The sequence below is a fragment of the Rhinolophus sinicus genome, chromosome 15 (assembly GCF_057876585.1).
Source record: "Rhinolophus sinicus isolate RSI-liver-muscle chromosome 15, RSI-T2T, whole genome shotgun sequence".
Taxonomy (NCBI): domain Eukaryota; kingdom Metazoa; phylum Chordata; class Mammalia; order Chiroptera; family Rhinolophidae; genus Rhinolophus; species Rhinolophus sinicus.
Genome location: NC_142515.1, coordinates 29,929,271 through 29,952,686, shown reverse-complemented (window position 1 = coordinate 29,952,686; position 23,416 = coordinate 29,929,271). Strand labels below are relative to the sequence as shown.

The window sequence follows — 23,416 nt, the reverse complement described above, 5'->3', positions numbered from 1 at the left end:
AGAGGGTCTGATACATCATAAGTGCCAAATAAATATTTGATGAATGAATGAACAACAGTAAATAGTATTAGTAGCTTGAATCTTGGGCAAATTAAAGTTTTCTAAGCTTAGTTTCCTCACCTATAAAGTGAAGATTAAAATTTACTTTACAGTGCTAGCCTATGAATGAGATAATGCAAGCCAAATGACTACCACATAGCAGGTACTTAAGTTAGTTTCTTTCCCCTTACATTTATATTCTACTTTATGGTTTATGAAGCTCTTGTAAGCTCTTCCAGCTACATGGCCTCATTTTATTTCCATAACCTTCTATAGTACTTCTTTCTCATTAGCCTCATTTTACAGATGAAAAACAGACTCACAGTTTGAGACATAACCTCTTTAGGTCATGAGAAGCCAATGTACGTTTTACAAGCAGAGTAGTGACTTAATAAAAGCAGTGGTTTTTGAAGCTTAATCTGTTGGTGGCCTATAAGATGTACTCAACTGAAGAAGGTGGAAAAATATTACTTTGATTATTATCATTAAAATCAAGTTTAAGGTGATAAGGGCTCGCACTAGGTGACAAAGTTTGAGAGCCTAATTAATTAAGCAACTGAATAGGCATGTAAGTCCCCCCCCTCCCCCGCCACCCGAAAAAAGGCTGGGAGTTTTCACATCTGGTTGAGAAAATGATGGTACCAACAATAAGAAATCAAACTTGGCAAATGGTTGCCAGAAGACCTTCCCTCCAATACCTATGCAGAACTTCGGGCAAACATAGCAAACCTTTGAGCCATGTCTTAAGTGCCATTGCAGATCTTTCTTAATTTCATCCCTCCCATTGTCATCTCTACCTAGACTAGTGCATGCTAGTCTTATCTCTTTTCTCTAGAAGCAGTCTGGTGGGATGAGGATGGAAAGATAAAGAATTACAAACCAAGTTTTTGAACTTCAGGAACCTTGGCTAAATCGCCTTTTTTCCTTCTCTAGAAAATAAGGGGTCCATTCCAGCCTCGTTTTAAGACTAACATCCCTCTCCAGATGAGCACAAAGAGACTGTCTTTTTTCCGGGCGCGGCGTCAGCCCAACGCAGTCCGTACTCCGCGCCCTCATCCGAGGAACGGAGCCCCTTTCGGTGAGCTGACGTCACTTCCGGCGCGCTGACGCTCAGTCCGGCGTGCCGACGCCTGCGTCAGCAAAGAGCGGGGCTGGGGGCACCGGGTTTGAAGTCGTGCGGGTCGGAGGACTGCCGCCTCCGCCGCTGTCTCAGACCCTTGTCCCCGGGCCACGGCGGGGACGAGCTCGGGTAGGCGGTGGGGCAGATGCCCGAGGGTCCGCACCAGGACGCCCCGCGCCGCTCCGGCCGCTCCCCTCTGCTCCGCGGCCTGGGCCTGCGCCTCGCTGCTCCCTGGAAACTAGCGCCTCAGCGTCGCGGCCCCTAGCTCGCGGGGAACCTCGAACCGCCGGCGCCCGGCCATGGCGGTCTCCAGGTGGGTGTCGCTCCTGACGAGCGGAGGGAAGGCGGCTCAGGCGAGGCACCGTCTCCTCTCGGTGCCCCCACTCCTAGAAATGAGCGGTTCCCGTTGTCACTGGGCTCGGGCGCCTTCTGCCACAGACTTCGGAATTCGCCTCTCAGTCTGCAGGGGTTTGGGCTCGGGTTACTCGTAAATCCCGTTCAAAAATGTCGTTTTTCTTGTGGAATTGACCCCTTTCCACGATAGAGCTCGTGTTTGCCTTTCTTCACCATGTTTCTCTTGTCTGGTTTCTCTTCCTTCTTTCAGTTCTAGGAGAGCCTTTTATCTTTCTTAGTATTCTAAGGCTGATCCCTAACCTCCATTTCACGGGAAAACTTCGCAGTAACTGTCTTAAGTCAGGGAGATTTGAGTACGTGACCTTCTCAGCACGTTTACATTTTATATTTACGGCTTTATGGATATGGTCTTTCCTGAGGACTTTTTTTCTTACATTACAGTAGAATTTTTCCTTTTGTTTCGCACTAAACACTCTGTCGTCAGCATTGTAATCTTTGGCAAATTACTGTGTTAGTACCCTTTTCCTTAACTAAGGCGTGAAAGTTACAACACAAAGCTTAAATTAGGTAAAAATGCTGCCTATGAACAGAAAAGTCTAGGAAAACTGTAAGAAAACGAACAAGACATCTATCTACATAGCTACAGGAGGAAAATCATTTTCTGCAGTATGCTAGAAGGGTGGGAAAACTTTTTGTCACAGGTTTGATTTGAGCGGACCTATGGTCATGTACGTAGGGGATAGTCCCTCTGATAGCAATCAGAAAGATTCACCAAGTTCATTAGAGTTGATGAGTTAAGTTTTCATGAGAAGGGGGTCCTTCTATCACAGAGACTGAAGGGATAAATGATAGTTCAGAAAAATAGTTTTCATCCGTTTTGCATAATTGAACACGTTCCTTGAGCACAATATGTGCTCAGACGTTATCTGTTACACAAGAAAAAGGATAACCCATCACTCACAGACTCCCTAGATAACTGATGATGAAATAGTCTGTGGAAGAAGCCCATGGGAGTTGGGTGAAGGGGCTTGCTAGGTACCTAGAGTAAGGGTAATTTATTTCATAGATTAATTGAATCCATTCAGTGTGAGGAAATCTTTATTTTGTGATCTATAAAAGTGACTTCAGAGACAAGTGGTATTTTCAATTTTTTGCAAATACAGAAAAGTGTATCTTCCCATTTGTTACCTCCCATATAAATATATACATTATAAACACATAGACACATAAGTTTATATGAGATTCATTTATCAGGTGATAGATCTAATGTTTAAGGAAATGAGTGGCTCTTGAAATTCCATTCTTACAGCTGACTGTGTGTGTTTTCACAGCATTAGATACAGTATTATAGAGACAAAGTGAAAGTGTTTAAAAGAGCCTAATCGGTTTGGCCAGTGCTAATCTATTTACAGAAGTTTAGGGCACCTTAATTTCTGTATGAATGATTGGGTTTCGAAAGCTACCGCCTTTTGTTCTCAGCATTGGATTTCAAAGGGTTGTGCCCTTTTTTCTGTAGATTCTTTATTTGCCTTGCAAAAATTATATTAAATTCTTCTTTTAAAAAATCCATCATAGTTTTATGAAAGAGCTACCCCTGTGTTTGTTTGAGTAATAGGTTCAAAGAAAACAGTTTTGAGACTTGTGTGTGTGAGGATACTGTCAGTTCTCACCTTTTTCATTTGTGGATTCAGTCTGAATAGCAAACTTTAATTTCAAGCTGGCCTTCTCCATGTGCTCAGCACGTTTCTTTACTAACTGAATTTCCGTTTTCTCCTGTTGGTGTATGGTTGTGAAATACACTCATTTTAATATTATTTTATGCAGAATTGGAAGATGGTTCAAGAGATAAAAATCATATTTGCCAGAATCCAATCTGAAATATCTTTGCTTTGTTTATATCAATGTGCATAACTGAAAAGAGACTGTAATATTTTTAGGATCTCGTAAATATTTCCTACAGAGGGGAAATAGTAAGTTGATACCGTCATTCTTTCAACTGCCAGGTTCAGAAATAATATTTGACTTCTCCCTCCCTGCTTTTGTCCCCATCTAATCAGTCACCAAACCCAATTCTGTCAGTTCTAATCTTTTAATCTTTTTCTGGCCAGTCTTTTCTTTCCATACCAATTACCACAATCCTGCTCCATCCTATCGTCATCTTTAATCCAAGACATTTGCAACAGCAGCCCTTGCTCTTCCTGCCTCCCATGGCATCTTTTTCTAATTCGTTTTCAGCTATGTTATTTGCTGATAATACAAATTTTAGTGTGGTCATTTTTCTGCCTATAACCCACTAGTTTTCGATTGCCTTAGGGTAGAGTCCAAATTCCTTAAACATTTTACCACATCCTTTGTGATCTGGCTCCTACTTCACCTTTGTAGCTTCATCTTGTGTCGAGTTCTCTGCATCTCTCCCCCATTCCCCTTCATTCTGAATCTGTGCTCTTACCTCTTCTTAATCTTTATCAATGGAACATTTCTTTCTTGTGCCCCACCCCTTCTCCAAGCCTGGCTAATTCCCAATTTATGTTTTGGATCTAAGCCAATATTGTCACTTTGTTCAAGAAGCCTTCCCTGAGAGGGTTTTACTTCATCTGAGCTATTTGCACCACTGTATACTTCTGTCAGTCATAATATTTATCATACTCTATAATTGACTGTTTATCTATTCTCTCTCCTGCTTGGTTTAACATAAACTCTGTGAGAGAAGGGAATATGTCTGATCTTTCTATCCCCAGCAGAGTGCCTGGCTCCTAGTAGGTGCTCAATACATTTTTTAAAAATGAATAAGTGAATGATTTTGTTTCTTGTTTTAATACCTGTCATAATTTACCATAATTGATATATATGTGTGTGTATATAATATACGTATATGCGCGCGCACACACACACACACAGTAGACTATTCCCAGTGTTTTTCAGCGAGTACTTCTGATTTTAGCTACAGTTTTTTGTCAGGAAGATAAACTTCAACCATAGCTTTGAATATTGGCCAGGCTTATAACTTTAAAAACATAATAAATATTATCAGAACTATTTATAGAAGTTTATAATATAGTGCAATTCTTTGATAGCATGGCATTTTAAACTGCAAATTGGATATACTATAACCGTGTATTTTGTATGAGCAACATTTTTAGACCTTGCTTATAGTTTTATAAAGGCCTAGTTTTACTGTACTTTGAATTATAAGAGTGTGGCAAATTATGAAATTCATGGTCAACTCTTGATGCTTGGGTGAGTTAAATTTTGCAAAAAACAAAACATACTGTAAACTCTGTGACTCTCTAAAATTGCAAATACAATGATAACATTTGAAGTTCTCCATAAGATTCAGTGAAATATTACTGAAAAACGTATGACTCCTTTAGACTTTTAATAAAAGAGACAGTATACAAATATAGGAGTAGAGAACAATGTTGTCCTTAAGATGTGAATGTTGGAAAGTCACCTAAACTCACTCACTAGGTACTTGACTTGTTCCCACAAAACTACAGCATAAAGACAAATTAGTATATATTACAGCTTTCAGTGTTGCTTGCAAACAATTGAAATCACAGTTGTTAAATCTTTGAATACTAACTGCTGTTTTGCCTTTCTCCCAGTATCATCTGTCACCTACCATGTTTCCCCGAAAATAAGACCTAGCCGGAACATCAGCTCTAATGCGTCTTTTGGAGCAAAAATGAATATAAGATCCGGTCTTATTTTACTATAAGGTAAGACCGGGTCTTATATAATATAAGTATACTTATATAATATAAGTATATTCATTTTTGCTCCAAAAGACGCATTAGAGCTGATTGTCTGGCTAGGTCTTATTTTCGGGGAAATACGGTAGTTGTGGTTGGGCCACTAACTAACCTTAGAAGGATTGTTAAGGCGTATTATGCTAATTACAGAATATGGTAAATATGTGACATTGTTGGGTTCCATGGCTTAATACAGATTTTTTAAAGGTTGTTTTCAATACCTTTGCCTGTTTATGCCACAGTTGATTCAGCTAACTGTTGTACATTGACTGGCTAATATGCACATAGTTTTTCCTTGATCATATGCAAAAAAATTAAAATACAATTTAGAGAATTTTTCCTCAGTGAGCTAAGCTATAAAGGTCATGTCTAAAATGTCTAGACAGTCATTATGATTTGACTGCATTGGAAGCTATACCTTAGGTCTATGACATACTTTTGCATTTGAAAATGATGCAGTGTTCAGAAAAGATTCAGTAAAAAACTGGAAAAGACCTTCTTATGGAAGAAACAAATTGCTACATATGAACAAAACTTTGCTCAACTTTGTTAATTTTCTGTCTGTACTGCTGATATTTCACAGAAACATTGTTTCAGCAGATCTGTTCTGCCAAATGAAGTTTCTTTTTTTTAAAAGATTTTATTGGGGAAGGGGAACAGGACTTTATTGGGGAACAGTGTGTACTTCCAGGCCTTTTTTCCAAGTCAAGTTGTTGTCCTTTCAATCTTAGTTGTGGAGGGCGCAGCTCAGCTCAAGTTGTTGTCCTTTCAGTCTTAGTTGTGGAGGGCGCAGCTCAGCTCCAGGTCCAGTTGCCGTTGTTAGTTGCAGGGGGCACAGCCCACCATCCCTTGGGGGACTCGAGGAGTTGAACTGGCAACCTTGTGGTTGAGAGCCTACTGGCCCATGTGGGAATCGAACTGGCAGCCTTCGGAGTTAGGAGCATGGAGCTCTAACCGCCTGAGCCACCGGGCCGGCCCCCAAATGAAGTTTCTTGATACGGAGCAAGTTCCAATAGATCCTTCCTAATGACGGAAAATGCTCAAATGATCTTAATTACCTGTAGGACAACATCAGTTTCTTGTGTTTGCTAGGTCATTCCTCTTTTACTGTTAATTTCAATTCATTATAGGATTGACAGAAGATACTACTGTAAATTACAATATAGCCTGCCCTCCATGTCCATAGTTTCTGCATGTGTGGATTCAACTAACTGCAGATTGAATATCGGAAAAGTTGTTGCTGATGTGTACTATGTAGTGAGGCCTACGATAGTTGCGTCTGTACTGAACATATTCAGACATTTTTTTCTTGTCATTAAATAATACAGGATAACAACTATTTACATAGCATTTTTATTGTATTGGATATTATAAGTAATCTAGACATGATTTAAAGTACAGTAAGTCTTCACTTAATGTTGTTGAAAGGATCTGAGATGTGAAAGGAAACGATGTATAACGAAACCAATTTTACCTTAGGCTAATAAACAAGAAATAAGTTTCTGTGGCATCACATCATCTCATCAACGTTGTAATGAAACAATGTTGAACAAAATGATGTTATTCGAGGACGTGCTGTATGTGGAAGGATATACGAGGATGTATGTAGGTTATATGCAAATACTCTGCCATTTTACATAAGGGACTTGAACATCTGCAGATTTGATGTCTAAGGGGTGGGTTGGGGATGTCCTGGAACCAATCCCCGTCAGATACTGAGGAGCAACTGTATATCAGATATTTCATATTTAAACAAATCTATGGACAAAAAAGCCAGAAAAGGTAAAGGATGCATTATAGAAGCTTCTCTATTTCAATCCTTACTGTAATTCCTTCCTGTTTTTTGGTTTATTACTAGAAGTACTTGTATAAAGTATTTTTTGTTTTGTTTTGTTTTAAGTGTGATAAAATATACAACATAAAATTCACCAATTTTAACCTTTTTTTTTTCTTTTTGAGAATTTTTATGAGTTTATTTGTGTCAAACTGACTACATGCTGCGGAGCAAGATCTCAGATGCTCCCCCATTTTAACCATTTTAAAGTGTACAATTTTGTATGAAGTTTTAAAACAGAGATATTTCTGCTAAAGAACCCAGGTTTTATCTTTAAGAGATAGTCACGCAAAAGGCTATGGGTTATTGGATGGGGTGGAAGTAAGAAAAAATAGTCCCAAAGGAGATAACACAGCTTGGCTCTATTTTCTTCAGCATTCATTTAACAAGTATTTATGGAATGCTTTCTGTGTTCTAGGTGCTGGAGATATAGCAGAGAACAAAAATGGAGTCTCCATTGCCATGGAGTTTGTGTTCTAGGGTGGGAGTCAGGGAAGTGTAGTTTATCTAGCATGCACCTGGCCCTGCACCTGCCTTTGTGTGGTTTCACATCGTCATATTGATTCTTAGTGTTCTATGTGGTATCTTAAATTAATCTGCTTTCGTTTTTAAAGGACATGACATAGTTTCAAATTGCCCACAATATGAACTAGAAAATAGGCATTTTAAAACACCAGTCTACAGAATTTCTTGGAAGTTGTATCTTTTGACCATAACTTTTCTTGCTTAATGATAATATGTGGGACTTAGTACAGTGTTCGTATCAGATATTGTCTTTCTCTATTCTCTATGTAACAGAAAAGTAAAAATTCAAATAGTTTTAAATTTTACTGTACTTTTCCTAAATGTAAAATATGCATAACAAAATGGACAAACTGGACTGATCGTTCTCTTTTAGTTAAGGTTACAAAACCGTCCTTGTGAGGTATTCTGTCCATTGACCTTCCACAATTTTTCAGAGATTAAATTTATTCTGAGAATATTGAGATTGGAAGTAGGTTGAAGTTATATACCTTTTCATCTTTAAATGGCTTAAGGGTGGAAATGCAACATATACTTGTTTAATAATGATGAAGTAGTGACTAGGACACAGTTCAAAATGCATATGATTTCTTTCAGTTTCTTTTCATGTCTTTATGAATTACAATGCAAAGAGCTGAAGAGAAGAGTGCTAGATTGCAGCTGCCAACATAACCTCTACAAAATTCCGTGTACTCTTTCCTTTTTCTGGGCCATCTTTAGAGCAGTTGCCTGAAATCACAGGTTGGTAAACAAAACATGAATCATGTCTTCTGTAGTTATCTCTCTGAATTGAAATCCAAATTGACAATGGGCCAGATTTCTTATCATCAATAAGCAGTGGATATTGTCAAATATAATTGCCTTATGTTTTATTTAAATTACTCTTCTATATAGTCTTTGGTACTTTCCATTCAGTTGAACATCTGTTACTTCTTTCTTCTCCATCTGTTTGTCCTTCAAAGAATGAAGAATGACATTTTTTTCCCTACTAGTTGTTCTGTAAGAAAGTTTAGCCAAAAGTAGTATTGTGGTAAATACTGTGTTCCCTCAATCAGGTCTTCCTTTAACTTCCTTTCTCTGCTGACTGCCTAGCTTTCTCCAGGACTTCTCCCTCACCAAGGGCCCCGTCTGCCTTCCAACATAATACTGATCCTGTCTCAACCCCTTCCCCCATCCCATCAGTTTACTATACCAGCCTTTTCCATTGGCCTGGCCCTGTTGCCTAGCCTGCTTGCCTCTTAGCTTTCTGTCCTAGGGTAACAGGTCAGACTTACCTCTTGTCAGATCCCATTCTGCGCATCTCTTTAGTCTTCCTTTTGTGTGGTGTCTAATCTGCTGTCCTGGAGAGAGAAATGGAGAACTCCGAAAGGGACTTTGAGTCAAGAGGACCAAAGACGCATTCTTGTGTCCCCATTCGTCTATTTAGGGAGACATGTTGGTTACCACCAAACTGGAAGATGTGAGAACAAACAAGCCTGAGATTAGATGAGTGAGCTGATCTCCTACCCTCAGGGCAGTTGGCTGGTGAAGGAGCAGAGGTGACATGACATGGCATTGGGATACAAGGCTTTGCAGAAAGGAGAGGCATGAGGAGCTATGTGGCTGTGAGACAGAATCAGCATTAGGTTAGAGATGAGCATAAAGTCTTGGGGAAGGAGTGTGAGTCTAATGAAGATGGTAGCAGGGAACTAAAGGAAAGTTTAGGAAGGGTGGAAATTATTGAAGGAATACAGTATCCACTTCACTTGATGTTTGGAGCAGACATAACTGCCTTGATTTTCAGAGTGCTGAAGTACTGCTGTGTTGATCTTTTCATTTACTGAAACATTATCTTAGTATCAGTTCTGTTATTTTTATAACTTGTTTTTATGTAATACGTCTGTTGTAGATTAAGGATGTTTTTCAAAGGAAGCAAAAAAAAAAAGTAATATAGCACACTTTTTTTTTTTTTTTTTTTTTGCTTAAAAATGGTGCCTAAACTTGTCCACCCAAAACTTTAACTTTTCTTTATAATTTTAATTATAATAAACACCAACTGCTCAACAAGTATTTGAATACTGTGCAAAGATACTGCGCAAAGTACTGTGGGTGACAAAAAGAACCTTGAAGGAGGTGAAGTTTAATGAGCATAAGGCATCATGTGATAACTTTGTGTAAGAGATGCCACAAAACAAGGCATAATAAATACCAAAATGGCTATTCAAGATGATAATTCGTGTGGATTTCAGAAGAGGAAGTAATCTGTATGGTTTAGTAGTTTGTGATGGTTTCAAGAGGGTAAAGGACTTTAAATCATGGTGGATAGGAGCTAGCTGGAGAGTTGAACCAAGAAAAGACATTGCAAGTGGAGGAAACAGTATAGCCAAATTTTGGACATCAGAAGGCTCACGTTTGAAAGATATTTTTTTTGTTTGTGATTGATATCTGATAGGTAAGGGTGAGCCATTAAAAGTTTGAGTAAGGTAGTAATTTGATCAAAGGGTGCTTTAGGAAGTAAATCTGGCAATAAGATCATATTAGTATGGGGTTATACTTACCAGATAGTTGAGAGTGTGGCACTCGACCTTCCAGATGGGCCAGATTTGGGGATTATTTGTAGTTATAGCTTTAACAGCTACAGTCTCCTAAGGGAGAAATTGGTGAGAGATGAGCAGCCAAAGATTGAATCTGGGAGAACATTGATATTAAGAGTGGTAAGAGTAGGGAAACCAAGGAAAGAATTAGTTCAGAGAAAAACAGGGTAACATAATATGAAAACTAGGAAGGAAAGTATTACAAGAATGGGGTATTTGCTGATAATCAGATGTCTTAGAAGAGTCAAGAAAATTGGATTTACAAAAAAAGTTGGATTTGGATCTTACAAGTTCATTGGTGACTTTCAGGTGTGCTATTTTAGTAGTAGAGAAGGATAGAAACTTGACTGATTAGGAGTAAATTGTGTATGATGAGGAAAGAAAAGAAGTGATTTTTAACACTTGTTCACCATACTTGACAGTACAAAGAAAGTGTTCTAGAAGGTGGAGGTCGAACAGTTTATTTTCTCGTTGGAGACAGGCCTCTGCATATTGGAAGACAGAAGGAATGGATTAATAAGTCAATGATTTGAGATATTGGAGAAAGGATAATTGAATGAGGATAGAAGGGAATGGTATCAAGAAAACAGTGGGATAATATCTAAGTCTTGATGAGGAGCGAGGACTGTCTTTTCACCTTAAATAGAAAGGGAGGGTAAGTGTAAAGACCAATCTTCAGAAGTAGTGAGAAGAGAACTTGAGATCATTTTTGTTCCACAGCCTAGAGATCTACTCAGTGAAGTAGTCCTTTTCTTTTGAAGACATAGGGAATGGTAATTGGAGCTTGAGGAACATGGAAATGATTGGAGCAAACTTGGAAAAGTGTCAGTTTTCTTTTAACTTTTTACACGTGGATTTATAAACAGGTTAATATTGTCACTTCCTTAGAGTGTTCATTTTGCAGCCATCTTTGCTTTTGGTCATGAAAAAGCAGAAACTCCATGATGGAAAAGGAATTATGAAGTCGTTGAAATCCTTGCGGAGGTTCAGTCTAAGGAACTTGGCATTTAATAAGTCAAAGATACGACAAACATGTTATATAAGGAAAAAAACTACAAAAAATATTGCAATTAGGTGAAGCTCTAAAATATGGCTAAATTATCTAGTTTTACCTCCAAAATCAGAGGTTAAGCAAAGTGAGCTTTCCTGAATCCTCTAATAAGGGACAGAAGTAGGGCCTTTAAAGGTCTCCTAATTCCCAGTCGTTTGTTTTCTATTTGCCGCTGTTTCCCATAGGGAAGTTGCGCATCTATGTGAACTGTATACATACGAGAGAGCCTGATACTGTTACAAAGAATACATGCAGCATATACAGTTATAAGTCCACTGTAGCATAGATTTGATCTAAGACTATTATCTTTGTAGTAAAACTTAATTTAATTTTTAATAATGTTGCCTGTCATAGACTATAGAAGATTTAAATGAATATTTGTTTGGATACTTACAGAAAGTTGTTCATAGATGTTTAAATTTTCACACATTTGTTTTCATTGAGTATAGGCATTCAAAATCATATGGCTATAGCACTATGAAGAATTTGTTGTGAATGTTCAGAGAGAATTCTCATAAACCTGGACATTACAACTAATTTTAAAGTTGAAAATAAGGCAAGGGGTATTCTGAGAGTTAGGTATGGGATGTATGAGGGAAGTCATTTTCTGGGTATGGGATTTGGTTTTACTTCTTAGAACTTTATAAGAACACCATCTGTCAGAAAAAATTTATTTTCCCTTTTCTTCTGTCCCACTATCTTTCTGAGTCACTGTTTACCAAATCCTGTAGCAAAAACTGATGAATGAATGGGTAAAGGCAAATATTTAGATGATATTGAATGAATAATGTGGGATGTGTCTATGCATAGTGTATGTATAAAGTAAATTAATTTTTGCATGTCTTAAAGATATTTAACCAGTGTCACCCCAATAAATTTAATTAAAAATTTTCTTTATAATCACTGTGCCATTCAGTATATCACAAGCAAAAACTGTGTTGTATTACTTTTTACTTTATGTCATTAGCTTTAATTGCCTTAGGTTATTTTTTTTAATTTTAAAAAATTTATTTTTCAATTACTGTTGAAGTACAATATTATATTAGTTTCAGGTATACATCAGATATTTTTATTGATATATGGCCTTCTTACATACCTTTAACTATAAAATTTGAATCTTGCCTTTTAGTATTTTGTCCTAAAGCAGTTGAAAAGTTTTCATAGTATCCTGAGCTTTGACTGAAAAAGATCTGCTTTAGTTATATTTCTTACCAGTTATAATGATTTCATTAGTACTTATTAGTGAATGGCTAGTCTGAAAAATACTACCAGAAAAAAAGAAGAAAACAAAAAACCCTGCCTATTTAATTTGCCCCCCCAAATAGGTTTATCTTATAAACGGCTTTCAGAGCTTTGTTTTGTGATTTTTTTTTTAAGCTCTTAATGAAAGAAAAAGAATCTCACAAAAATATGAGCCTCTTTATAGTTTATTAATGCTTAATGCCCATGATTAGCTTTAGGACCTTGCTTGCTTTTCTTTATTAGATAAAATTTGAAGGTGTGTTCACTAAATCTCCCCTTGTATAGGATTGGGCACAGTCAATATAACCTTGCCACTTGTCACCCTCCGTCTTATTTAAAGTACATACTTAGTCCATGTATGAACCCATTTTCCTTTCATTATTTGTTTGCCTCATTAAGCCCGATTAATAGTGTTATGGGAAGGCCAGGTCTACATGATATGTGGACAACTGGGGGTAGTTACTTGGGATTTTGCATTTCTAAAACCCTAGGATTTTTCTGTATCCCAAAAGCAAAGTAACATGGTTTTCCATTTCTTCCCACTTATAAGGTATTGTAACTTAATTCCAAACTTTATTCATTGGTGGAATTTGAACCGTGGTACTGTGGTTCTGGAATTTGTGACATTATGCAATATGCCTTTATAAACTCTTTCCTTAGAGATCTTATTTATTGCCATATCTGTCACTTCTACACAAATGACTCATAGACCTGTATACCTTTAGTTTCCACTTTCTCCTGAGCTTCCGATATCTATTCCAGCTATCCTTGTTGTCTCTCCTAGCTATTCCATCTCTGCCACTAGTAAACTTGTCGTCTTTTCTTATAACATTTCCTCACTAGTTCTTCCCATTTCTTTTAATGACATTTTTGTTCTCTAGGATTCAGAGTCTCAGAATCCTTCCCTTTCCTTGATATTTAATTACTGTACCATGTGTGTTTTACTTTGCAACATTTCTCCCAACCTCTTTTTAGTCTTGTTGCCACGATTATAGTTCAGGTCTGCACTTTTAGCCTAAAATTCTTTAAAAGTTTCCTTCCATTTTACTTCATGCTTCACGCTGCCAGATTAATCTTCCTAAAACATAACTCCAGTCCCATCACTTTCTTCACCCAAGACCTTCATGGTTGAACTATGCATTCAAAAGTCTTCACGGTAGGGCTCTAGCTACTTCTGTAGTGATATTGTCCACTGTTCTCTTATGTGTACCCTGAATTGCAATCAAGCTGTTATTCACTTCCCTAAACATTTCTTGTTTCTGTGCTGCTGTTATTTGCTCTTCCAGATGTCTGTCCCCCTTTCCCTATCGCCACCTCAACTCCACCAGTATTGAAATCTTATTCTACCATTAAAGTCCTTCTCATACACCATTTCTTTTATGAAGCCTCTTCAGTATTACACAGTTGAGGATATACTAGTATATAGTATTTGCTCTCTCTGTTCCCGCTCCTTAAAGCACTTTGTGCGTCTTTTCCGATATGTATCTTATTGTACTCTATATTCTACTTATTTGTATATTTGCCTTAATCAGTCACCCCACCTCCCACAGCAAGTCCCTCGAGAGTAGAGATTCTCCTGCATCTCTAGCGTCGGTCTTTTTCACGGATACTCAATACATTTATTGACTCAAACTTATACATGTGAGAAAACAAGTTTCAGAGTAACCACTATATTTTTGTTATTTTAGGCTTGACCGTCTTTTTATCTTACTGGATACTGGCACTACTCCAGTTACAAGAAAAGCTGCTGCACAGCAACTTGGAGAAGTGGTGAAGCTTCATCCCCATGAACTAAATAATCTCTTATCTAAAGTAAGAACTTTTTTCTTTTTCTTTTAGTATAATACAATTGTAGAAATTTGTCCATGGATAAGAACATAAAATTAAAGACAGAAATTTCTTATTTTAGTGACAACATGTGGTCTTCAAATTCCATTAAATATCTTCACATTTCTCCAGATATTTTTAATTTTTTGCTATTTCTTATTTATTTAGTTTGCCACGAGATTTAAAGTATTTTGGTTTTTGCATCAAGTTTAATTGTTTAAGGGATTTGACAACGTAGAACCTTTTACCCATGGCACAAATTTGAATCTGACCCAATTTGGTAATGAACTAAGTTGTTAATCTAGTTTGTTAGTGGTCTAACTTGTTCTTAACGGCTAATAATTATATCATAGTTGGCAGTCTTCAAATGGATGAGTACTCATGGGCAGTGATTAAAATGTGTGAGAAGCTGGTTGTCATTACATTCTTAGTTATCAGCTTTTTGAAAGTGGAGACTTTCTGCTTTAGTGGATCAGTGTTTTCATAATCGTAGCCCATGTTCTTTCCCTAAGCAGTGGCTGTACTTTTACTGAACTCTCTGGGCTTGTAGAAGTGTGCCTGTATGATAGTGAGCAGCAAGTTCCACATGTTTCATTCTCCGGCATGCACAGTGAAAACAGGAGTGCTTTGGGGGTGGGGAGAATAGAGATAGGATGGGGGAGCAATATGATAGCCCAGACGTTGGAAGCCCCAAGATGCCTCTTTTACTGCCATATTACCCACTCCTTTCATTTTCATTTGTCTCTCTCTGATTCATATGAGTAGGAGTTCTAAGCCCTTTGTTGATATATACAAATCTGTACTATATGGTTCCTACCATAAGGGCTAACAGTGACTCTCTTTTCCAACATATTCCCTGCTTAGATATTATCAGAACTTTCTAACCAAGATGTAGATGAAATGATAGTGATTTGACATATACAGGCTCCATGTTCTCAGAATGGAGAAGGATGCATATTAGGCAATATTATACTCCTGTGTAAGGTGGAGGGATAGAGAAGCATACCCATTTCTCATCCCAAGGGAAGAGAGGAGGACTGAATGAGCTGAAATTTTAAACAATGAGTGAGACTGTTCTGTACTGAACTGAGGAAAGGTTTCCAGCTTTCCAAGTGAGTTATGGTCTTTGTAACTCAGACCCCAGCGTACAAGGCTGCCATCAAATAATTCCAAGAGAGGCAAAGTTTGTCTTTAGCACCTTTCTACCTGCCATTCTCTTTTCTCTGCCCTCAGTGTTTTCATGTTGCCTTTCAGTTTTGTTTTTTAAACAACTATATTGAAATATAATTAACATACCGTGAATTCATGCATGTGAAGTGTATGTCATTGATTTTTATATAATTCACTGATATGTGCAGCCATCACCACAATCTAATTTTAAAACATTTTTATCTTCCCCCAAAGAAGCCTCATGCCTAATAGCAGTCACTTTCCATCACTCCCCCTTGCATACCCAGTCCTAGGCAACCCTAATCTACTTTCTGTCTATAGATTTGCCTGTTCTGAACATTTTCTGTAAATGTGAGACCTTGTGTGACTGGTTTCTTTTACTTAAAGTAGTATTTTTCAAGGTTCCTTCATATTTTAGCGTGTCTCGTTACTTCATTCTTTTTTATTGCCAAATATATTCCACTGTATAGATAGGATATACCACATCTTATTTATCTGTTCATTAATTGATGAACTTTTGGGTTTTCACCTCTTAGCCTACAGTGAATAATGCTGCTATGAAAATTCATTTACAAGTTTTCATATGGATGTATGTTTTCATCTCTCTTGGACATACTATGTTTCCCCGAAAATAAGACCTAGTCGGCCAATCAGCTCTAATGCGTCTTTTGGAGCAAAAATTAGTACAAGACCCGGTATTATATTACATTATTATATTATATCATATTATATTTTTGCACCAAAAGACGCATTAGAGCTGATTGTTTGTTTAGGTCTTACTTTTGGGGAAACACGGTATATACCTGGAGTAGAATTGCCCAATCATATGAGTATGGCTATGTTTAACTTTGTGAGGAACTGCCAGACTTTTTTCCAACTGGCTCCCTTGTTTTACATTCCCAGCAGCAGCGTATGGGAGATCTGATTTTTCTACATCCTTGCCAGACTTGTTATTAACTGTTATATTTGATTATATCCATACTCATGAGTGTGAAGTGATAATCCCATTGTATTTTAGATTTACATTTTCCTGATGACTAATGATGTTGAACATGCTTTCATGTATTTATTTACCATTTATATATCTTCTTTGGAGAACTAGTCAGATCTTTGCCCATTTTTAAAGTGGGGTATTTGTTCTGTTATTGAAATGTAAGAGTTCTTTATATATTTTGGATACAAGCCCCTTATCAGGTATTTGATTTGCAAATATGTTCTTCCAGTCTGTGGGTTGTCTTCACTTTCTTGATGGTGTCTTTTGAAGCACAAAAGTTACTTATTTTCGTGAAGTTGAATTTTTTTTTTTTCTTTTTTACATCAGTTGTGCTTTTGGGGTCATATCTAAGAAACACTTATCTAGCCTAAGGTCATCACAAAAATTTATCCCTATGTTTTAAGAATTATATAATTTATAGCTCTTTTTTTAGACTTATGGTCATTTTCATTTAATTTTTTGTGTATGGTGTGAAGTAAAGGTTCAAAAATCATTTTTTTGTTGCCCCAACACCATTTGTTGAAAAAAACTACATTTTACCCATTGAATTGTCTTGGCACTCTTGTCGAAAATCAGTTGACCATAGACATAGTTATTTCTGGACTCTAAATTCTATTCCATTAATCTATATATCTCTCCGTTTGCCAGTACCACACAGTCTTGATTGTTGCTTTGTAGTAAGTTTTGAAATCAAGAAGTGTGAGTATACCAGCTTTATTATCCTTTTACAAGATGTTTTGGTGATTCGGGATCCCTTGAATTTCCATATAAATTTTAGGATCAACTTGTTCATTTCTGTAAAAAAATGAGGAATTGTGTTGAATCTGTAGATCAATTTAGGGAGTATTACTATCTTAACAGTATTAAGTCTTTGATCCATGAGCATGAGGTGTCTGTTTGTTTAGATCTTACTTAATTTCTTTCAACGGTTTTTGAATTTTTGTAATTTTCAGTATACAAGTACTGTACTTCTTTTGTTCAACTTATTCTTAAGTATTTTATGCTTTGGATACTATTATAAATGGAATTGTTTTCTTAATTTTATTTTCAGATTGTTAATTAAAAGTTTATAGAAACACTGTTGATTTTTGTATGTTGATCTTATATCTTTCAGTCTTGCTGAACTCATTCTTTCTGCAAGTTTTTATAACCTTTTGCATTAAATAATGGACTTAATAATATACACTTTACTTTTTAGTGTGTTAAAAGCTATATTATTTTTCAAATGCACTTAAGCATTCTTTGATTAAAAGTTTCCTATTTCATTTTTAAAGGTGTCATATTTCCTGTGAATGATGGGATCTTATAAATGATTTTAATAATTTCAAGATGTTTTATATAAATTCGAGGGCTGCTAAATTATAAATTAATAACAAGTAAACTTGTATTTCTCATTTCTACATTGAATGAACAATTTTTTTAGTATATAACTATTGTATTTCATAATTTTTTAAGGTGTTGATGTACTTACGGAGTACTAATTGGGATACCCGGATTGCAGCAGGACAAGCTGTTGAAGCTATAGTGAAAAATGTACCTGAGTGGAATCCAGTGCCAAGAACCAAACAAGGTGCTTTTAAGTGGAGAACTTGTTTGCAGTAAAAACCTAGCTGTAGAATTAACTGTACATAAAATTAAAACATTTTATATTTTAATGTTTCAATTTTAATTTAAAGGCTTAATTTTCATGCTTTTAGGTATTGCCTTTTCAGGAAATGACATTGAATAAGGTGATTTTCACCACATTTTAAAAAACTACTAGATAGGCAAAACGTTTTCATATATACTTTTTAAATTATTAATTCTTCAGCGTGCTTGATTATAGAGATTATTACTTTGCTCAAGGAATTTATGTCCTAAAAAAGAAATTAAATCAATACAAAATAAATATTTGAAATAGTCTACTTAAAAAAAAAAAAAAGAGAGAAATAGTCTATTTTTTGTTGTTGCTGAAAGAATAGTGTAATTATTTTCTAAATTTAAGTACAATCATGTATAGATATATGAACAGGTCAGTGTTTAGTTTTTTATGTTTCCATTAGATATCTTGTAGTAGACATTATTTTTCTTACTGCCTTTAATGATATTTAAAAATGAGTGTATGCTTTTAAAAATGTGTAAAGGTACACATTTTAATTAACTGAAAATTTAATATGGTGCAACTGGGTTTCATTTTCAAGTTGCTTTGATAATACCACTTATAAGTCTTAGCTTGTCTAAAATTTTTGCTTTAATTTGCTGGCACCTATTATTTTGAGTGATTATATTAATTTGTCTTTTCTCTCATCAAATGAAATACATAACCAGAAGAAGTTATAACTTGTTTTAGAAAAGAGCTTTTTCTTTTCCAGCTTATTATCTGTGCTTATTTTGGTATATAGAGATATTATAACTCAGATTCTTTTTTTTTACAAAACTTTATTAAATAGGTTACACTAGCATTAAAATTTATAGTAAGATTGCTTGTCATCACTAGAAAATTTAAAATACCTATGGCAGTTCTCCTTAAGTCAAGCAATTATACTTTATAGATGAATTATATGTAAATGCCAGCTAAACAAACCATTAAGTCTGTGGACAATTACAATATATTTTGAAATTTATAATGGCATAACCTTTTTTTGGTAGGAATACAGAACATTTTATAGCTATTTTTAGGCCTCAGATGGATATATAATTTTAGCAGTTTACCAGGAGATTGTAATTTGCTTCATATTATGAGAAGTGAGTTCTATTGAATGAGTAGTTGCTTTGTGTCCTAGATATTCCTCAGGTATAGGGAGGGATGATGCTTATTAATGTTGTTTATAAATATGTTATGTGAATTGTTTATCTTCCAGTTTAGCACTATAATAAACTCATACTGTTACTGTGGTATTTTAAAACAATTTGACAGTAAGTGGAGACAGCATGATATTTACGTACATATTTCAACATGGGGATGCATTTCTTCATATAACATCATGCTTTTGTAGTAAAAAACAGCCATACATACACCCACTAACATTCTGATGGTTTGTAGGAGTGGAGCCACCAACTAAATAGTTTATTCATAAATAACTAGAAGCTGATCGTAAGTAAATTCTCAGTAGCTTTTCTACTTCCTTCACCTTTTACTTTTCTTAAAATATTGCCCATACACTATAAGTGATGTTATTTTCTTTCATTTTACACTTTGACTCTATGATCAAATTAAATATTTTTAAACCTCATCTAGAACCTACTTCAGAAAGTGCTATGGAGGATTCATCTACTACAGATCGATTGAATTTTGACAGATTTGATATATGTAGATTGTTACAACATGGGGCATCACTATTGGGATCTGCTGGTGCAGAATTTGAAGTACAGGATGAAAAGTCAGGTATGTAGTAGTCCTATAGAAGAAAGTCTGAAATGCATTTGTTCAAACTAATGTATTACTTGGTATGCTATGTATCAGTCACGCAAAATCTAACATGTCACAAAATATAAATGGAACTTTGCAGTTGGGGGTTGGGGGTGCTATGTGTGTAGAAGATAAGCAGAAGTACTTGGTTTAAGCTACCCTATGAGTATTTTTCTTCCCTTAAGTGAGTATTTACTATATGCGTTGATAAGAGATACATATTAATATTTCAGCAGCCATTTTATTGTGGAATATAGGAATTATATAGTATTACCCAAGAGCCTCGGTTGAATAGTTTTAGCATCCAGTATTAGTGCAGATTGTGGTAGTGTTTTCACAGTTCTGGAAATTTGAGAGACTATATGATAATTTTCTTTTTATTGTATGTTTTAAATATGTAAATAATTGGATCTACTCATGCTGGTGACCAAAGCAAAAAGTAAAAATGAAAAATAAATCTTGGGTAGGTAGTTGTCCCATTATCTTTAAACTTACAGAATCTATCTGGATGTAAAGTAAATGTTTTGGCCGTTCAAGACTGATGCCTTGAATGGAAAAAATCTTGATGTTTTTAATGGATTTCTGTAAGTAAATAAGTTCTCGTGACTAAAACAAAAACAGAACAGTGTTTCGTTTTGGTTCTAATTAAATTAATCATTATTCAAAATACATCTGTCTAGCAAAGTTAATGAAATGATCTTCAATTTGTACATTTAAAAAAAAATGCCAAGTACCCATTCAATTCCTCTTGCTCAATATGGTTTCTAGATCTAGTTTAATTGTTTTTGGAGAAAATTAAGAGGGAAATTTAAGTTCCATAAAAGCATAGTTTTCCTAATAAGGAAGGTAGAAGTCATTTCAAGAACTTGCCAATTTGAAAAAACTTATCTCTAAACAGTAAGTTTACTTATCTTAACTATAATCTTACTAGGGCATCCCTGGACATTACCAGAGATCTGTGGTCCTAATCCAGGAGTGAAAGTCAATGTCACCCTTGTCATTTAAAAAAAGAAAATGTGTTTGGGTCTTATCCTAGAGATTCTGATTTAATAGATGTGTAGAGAGCTCTAGGAAATTGTATTTAAAAGAAAAAACTCCACTTGTGATTCTAATATGTAACCAGGATTGGAAACCCCAATTTTTCGGAACTCAGTTTTAAATGCTGGTAAGTCACAGCATGCTGAATAGTGCTCATTTAAAACCCTATAATTTTTTTTTTTAACTATCTGCTCATCTGTGTTTGTTTTCTCATATATACAAAGAATACATACTTGATTAGTGTAGGTGCTGGTCTGGGTTTCCTTTGCAGCTGTGTAGATTATTTTTTCCAGTAGGACTTTCTGTGGAACAAGAGGACTAACGGTGGGCTCTCTGTAAGTGTACTGGACTTGGGATCCAGCAGTCTTCACTTCTGAATCTCTAGTGTTTTTCCCTCTGGGTAAAGCAGCCTTAAAAATAGCTTTATTTAGATAAAATTCATGTTTTGTACAATTCACCCATTTTTAAAGTATATAATTCAGTGGTTTTAATATATTCACAGATATATACAGTCAATTTTAGAATACCTTATTGCCTAAAGAAGAAACCTCATATCCTTTAGTTATCACTCTTTTATCCCCCTACTTGCTTACCCTTCCCAGCCCTAAGCAACGTTCTGTCTCTATAGACTTGCCTATTCTAGACATTTCATATAAATAAAATCATATAATATGTGGTCTTTTGTGACTGGCTTCTTTTATTTAGCAGAATGTTTGCAAGGTTTAGCCATATTGTAGTATATATCAGTACTTATTTCATTTTTTCCTAAATAGTTTTTACTATTATAGGATATGTCTGTTTTTTAATTGTGGTAGAATATAGATAACAAAAAATTTACCATGTTAACCATTTTTAAGTGTATAGTTCCGTAGTATTAAGGACATTCACGTTGTGCAGCCAATCTCCGGAACTCTTTTCATCTTGCAAAATGGAAATGTTATACCCTTTAAACAATTGCCTTTCCTCCTTTCCCCTCCCCCCAACCCCTGGCAACCAGTTCTACTTTTTGTCTTTATGAATTTGACTACTCTAGGTACTTCATATAAGTGCAATCAGTATTTGTCCTTTGTTGGCTGGCTTATTTCACTTGGTGTAATCTCCTCAAGGTTCATCCATATTATAGTATGTGTCAGAATGTTTTTCCTTTTTAAGACTGAATATTATTCCGATGTGTGTTTATATCACCTTTTGTTTATCCATTCATCCATCCGTGCATACTTGGGGTTTCTTCTACCTTTTCGTTATTGCAAATAATGTTGCTATGAACTTCGGTATACAAATTCTGTTTGAATTCCTGCTTTCAGTTCTTTTAGGTATATACCCAGAAGTGGAATTACTGGATCATGGTAATTCTGTTCTTAATTTTTTTAGGAACTGTCATACTGTTTTCCGTAGTGGCTTCACCATTTTATATTCTCACCAGCAATGCACAAGGTTTCCAGTTTCTCCATATCCTTGCTGTGTTGGGGGCCTCATAACTCGTATATTAAATTAAGAATTTGCAGGTTATGACCTGGTGAATGAGGAGGCAGAAGCCACCCACATGGGGTCAGAAAGTAGCTCCCTCAGCATATGAGCTCCCACTTTGCAGAAGTGAAAACCCCAGGGTTGTTTTGAAGGAAGGCACACTTTCAATATACTCACACAAGTGAAATAAAGCCACAAGGGTTATGACTTACAGATCCCAGGAATGGAGAACTGTCTATTCAGATCCTTTGCCCATTTTTAAAGTAGGATATTTGTTCTTTTATTATTGAATTGTAAGAGTTCTTTTTATATTTTGGATACAAACCATTTGTTAGGTATTTGATTGGCAAATACATTCTTCCAGTCTGCGGGTTATCATTTCACTTTCTTGATGGTATTCCTTGAAGCACAGAACTTACTAAGTTTGAAGAAGTCCAATTTATCTTTTTCTTTTGTTTCTCAAGCTTTTGAAGTCATATGTAAGAAACTATTGCCAAATCTAAGGTCATTTACCTCTTTGTTTTCTTCTCAGAGTTTTATAGACTTTATTTAGGTCTTACTATCAGGTATTTGATTCATTTTGATTTCGAGTTAATTTTTATATATGTTATGGATCCAACTTCATTTGCATTTGGTTATCCTGTTGTTTCAACACCATTTTTTGAAAAGAACTATTCTTTCCCTACTAAATTGTTTTGGCACCCTTGGCTATAGACACATACTTTTATTTCTGGACTCTTAGTTCTAGTCCATTGATATCTGTCTTTATGCCAACACCTCATTACTTTGGCTTTCTGGTAAGTTTTAAAATCAAGAAGCACTTAATCCAATTAGAGCTTACTCTGCCATTGGTAGAGGAGGATCATTATTGTTTTTAAAATGTTAAATTTTTTCCCAATAGTGTAGAACTGTCTCTTGCAACTTAGTTATTTTAAGCCCAAATTTTTATTTTTAAAGTAATACCTTTTGATCTGTTTTCCACTGTAGTTACAGGTTTTACTTGGGACATTCAAAATCCATCTACTTTTATGCCTTTATCTTTGTT

General features: G+C 35.6%; 1 protein-coding gene across 1 annotated transcript in view; it reads left to right on the top strand.

The window, feature by feature from the left end:
• Positions 1-1,150: 1,150 nt before the first annotated feature.
• BTAF1 (B-TFIID TATA-box binding protein associated factor 1) overlaps positions 1,151-23,416 on the top strand; it is an 84,577-nt gene continuing 62,311 nt past the window's right edge. Inside the window, exons 1-4 of the mRNA XM_019739276.3 lie at positions 1,151-1,472; positions 14,176-14,299; positions 17,934-18,048; positions 19,696-19,842. Coding sequence (XP_019594835.1) covers positions 1,459-1,472; positions 14,176-14,299; positions 17,934-18,048; positions 19,696-19,842 — 400 coding nt within the window. The 5' untranslated portion in view covers positions 1,151-1,458. The remainder of the gene's footprint in view (positions 1,473-14,175; positions 14,300-17,933; positions 18,049-19,695; positions 19,843-23,416) is intronic.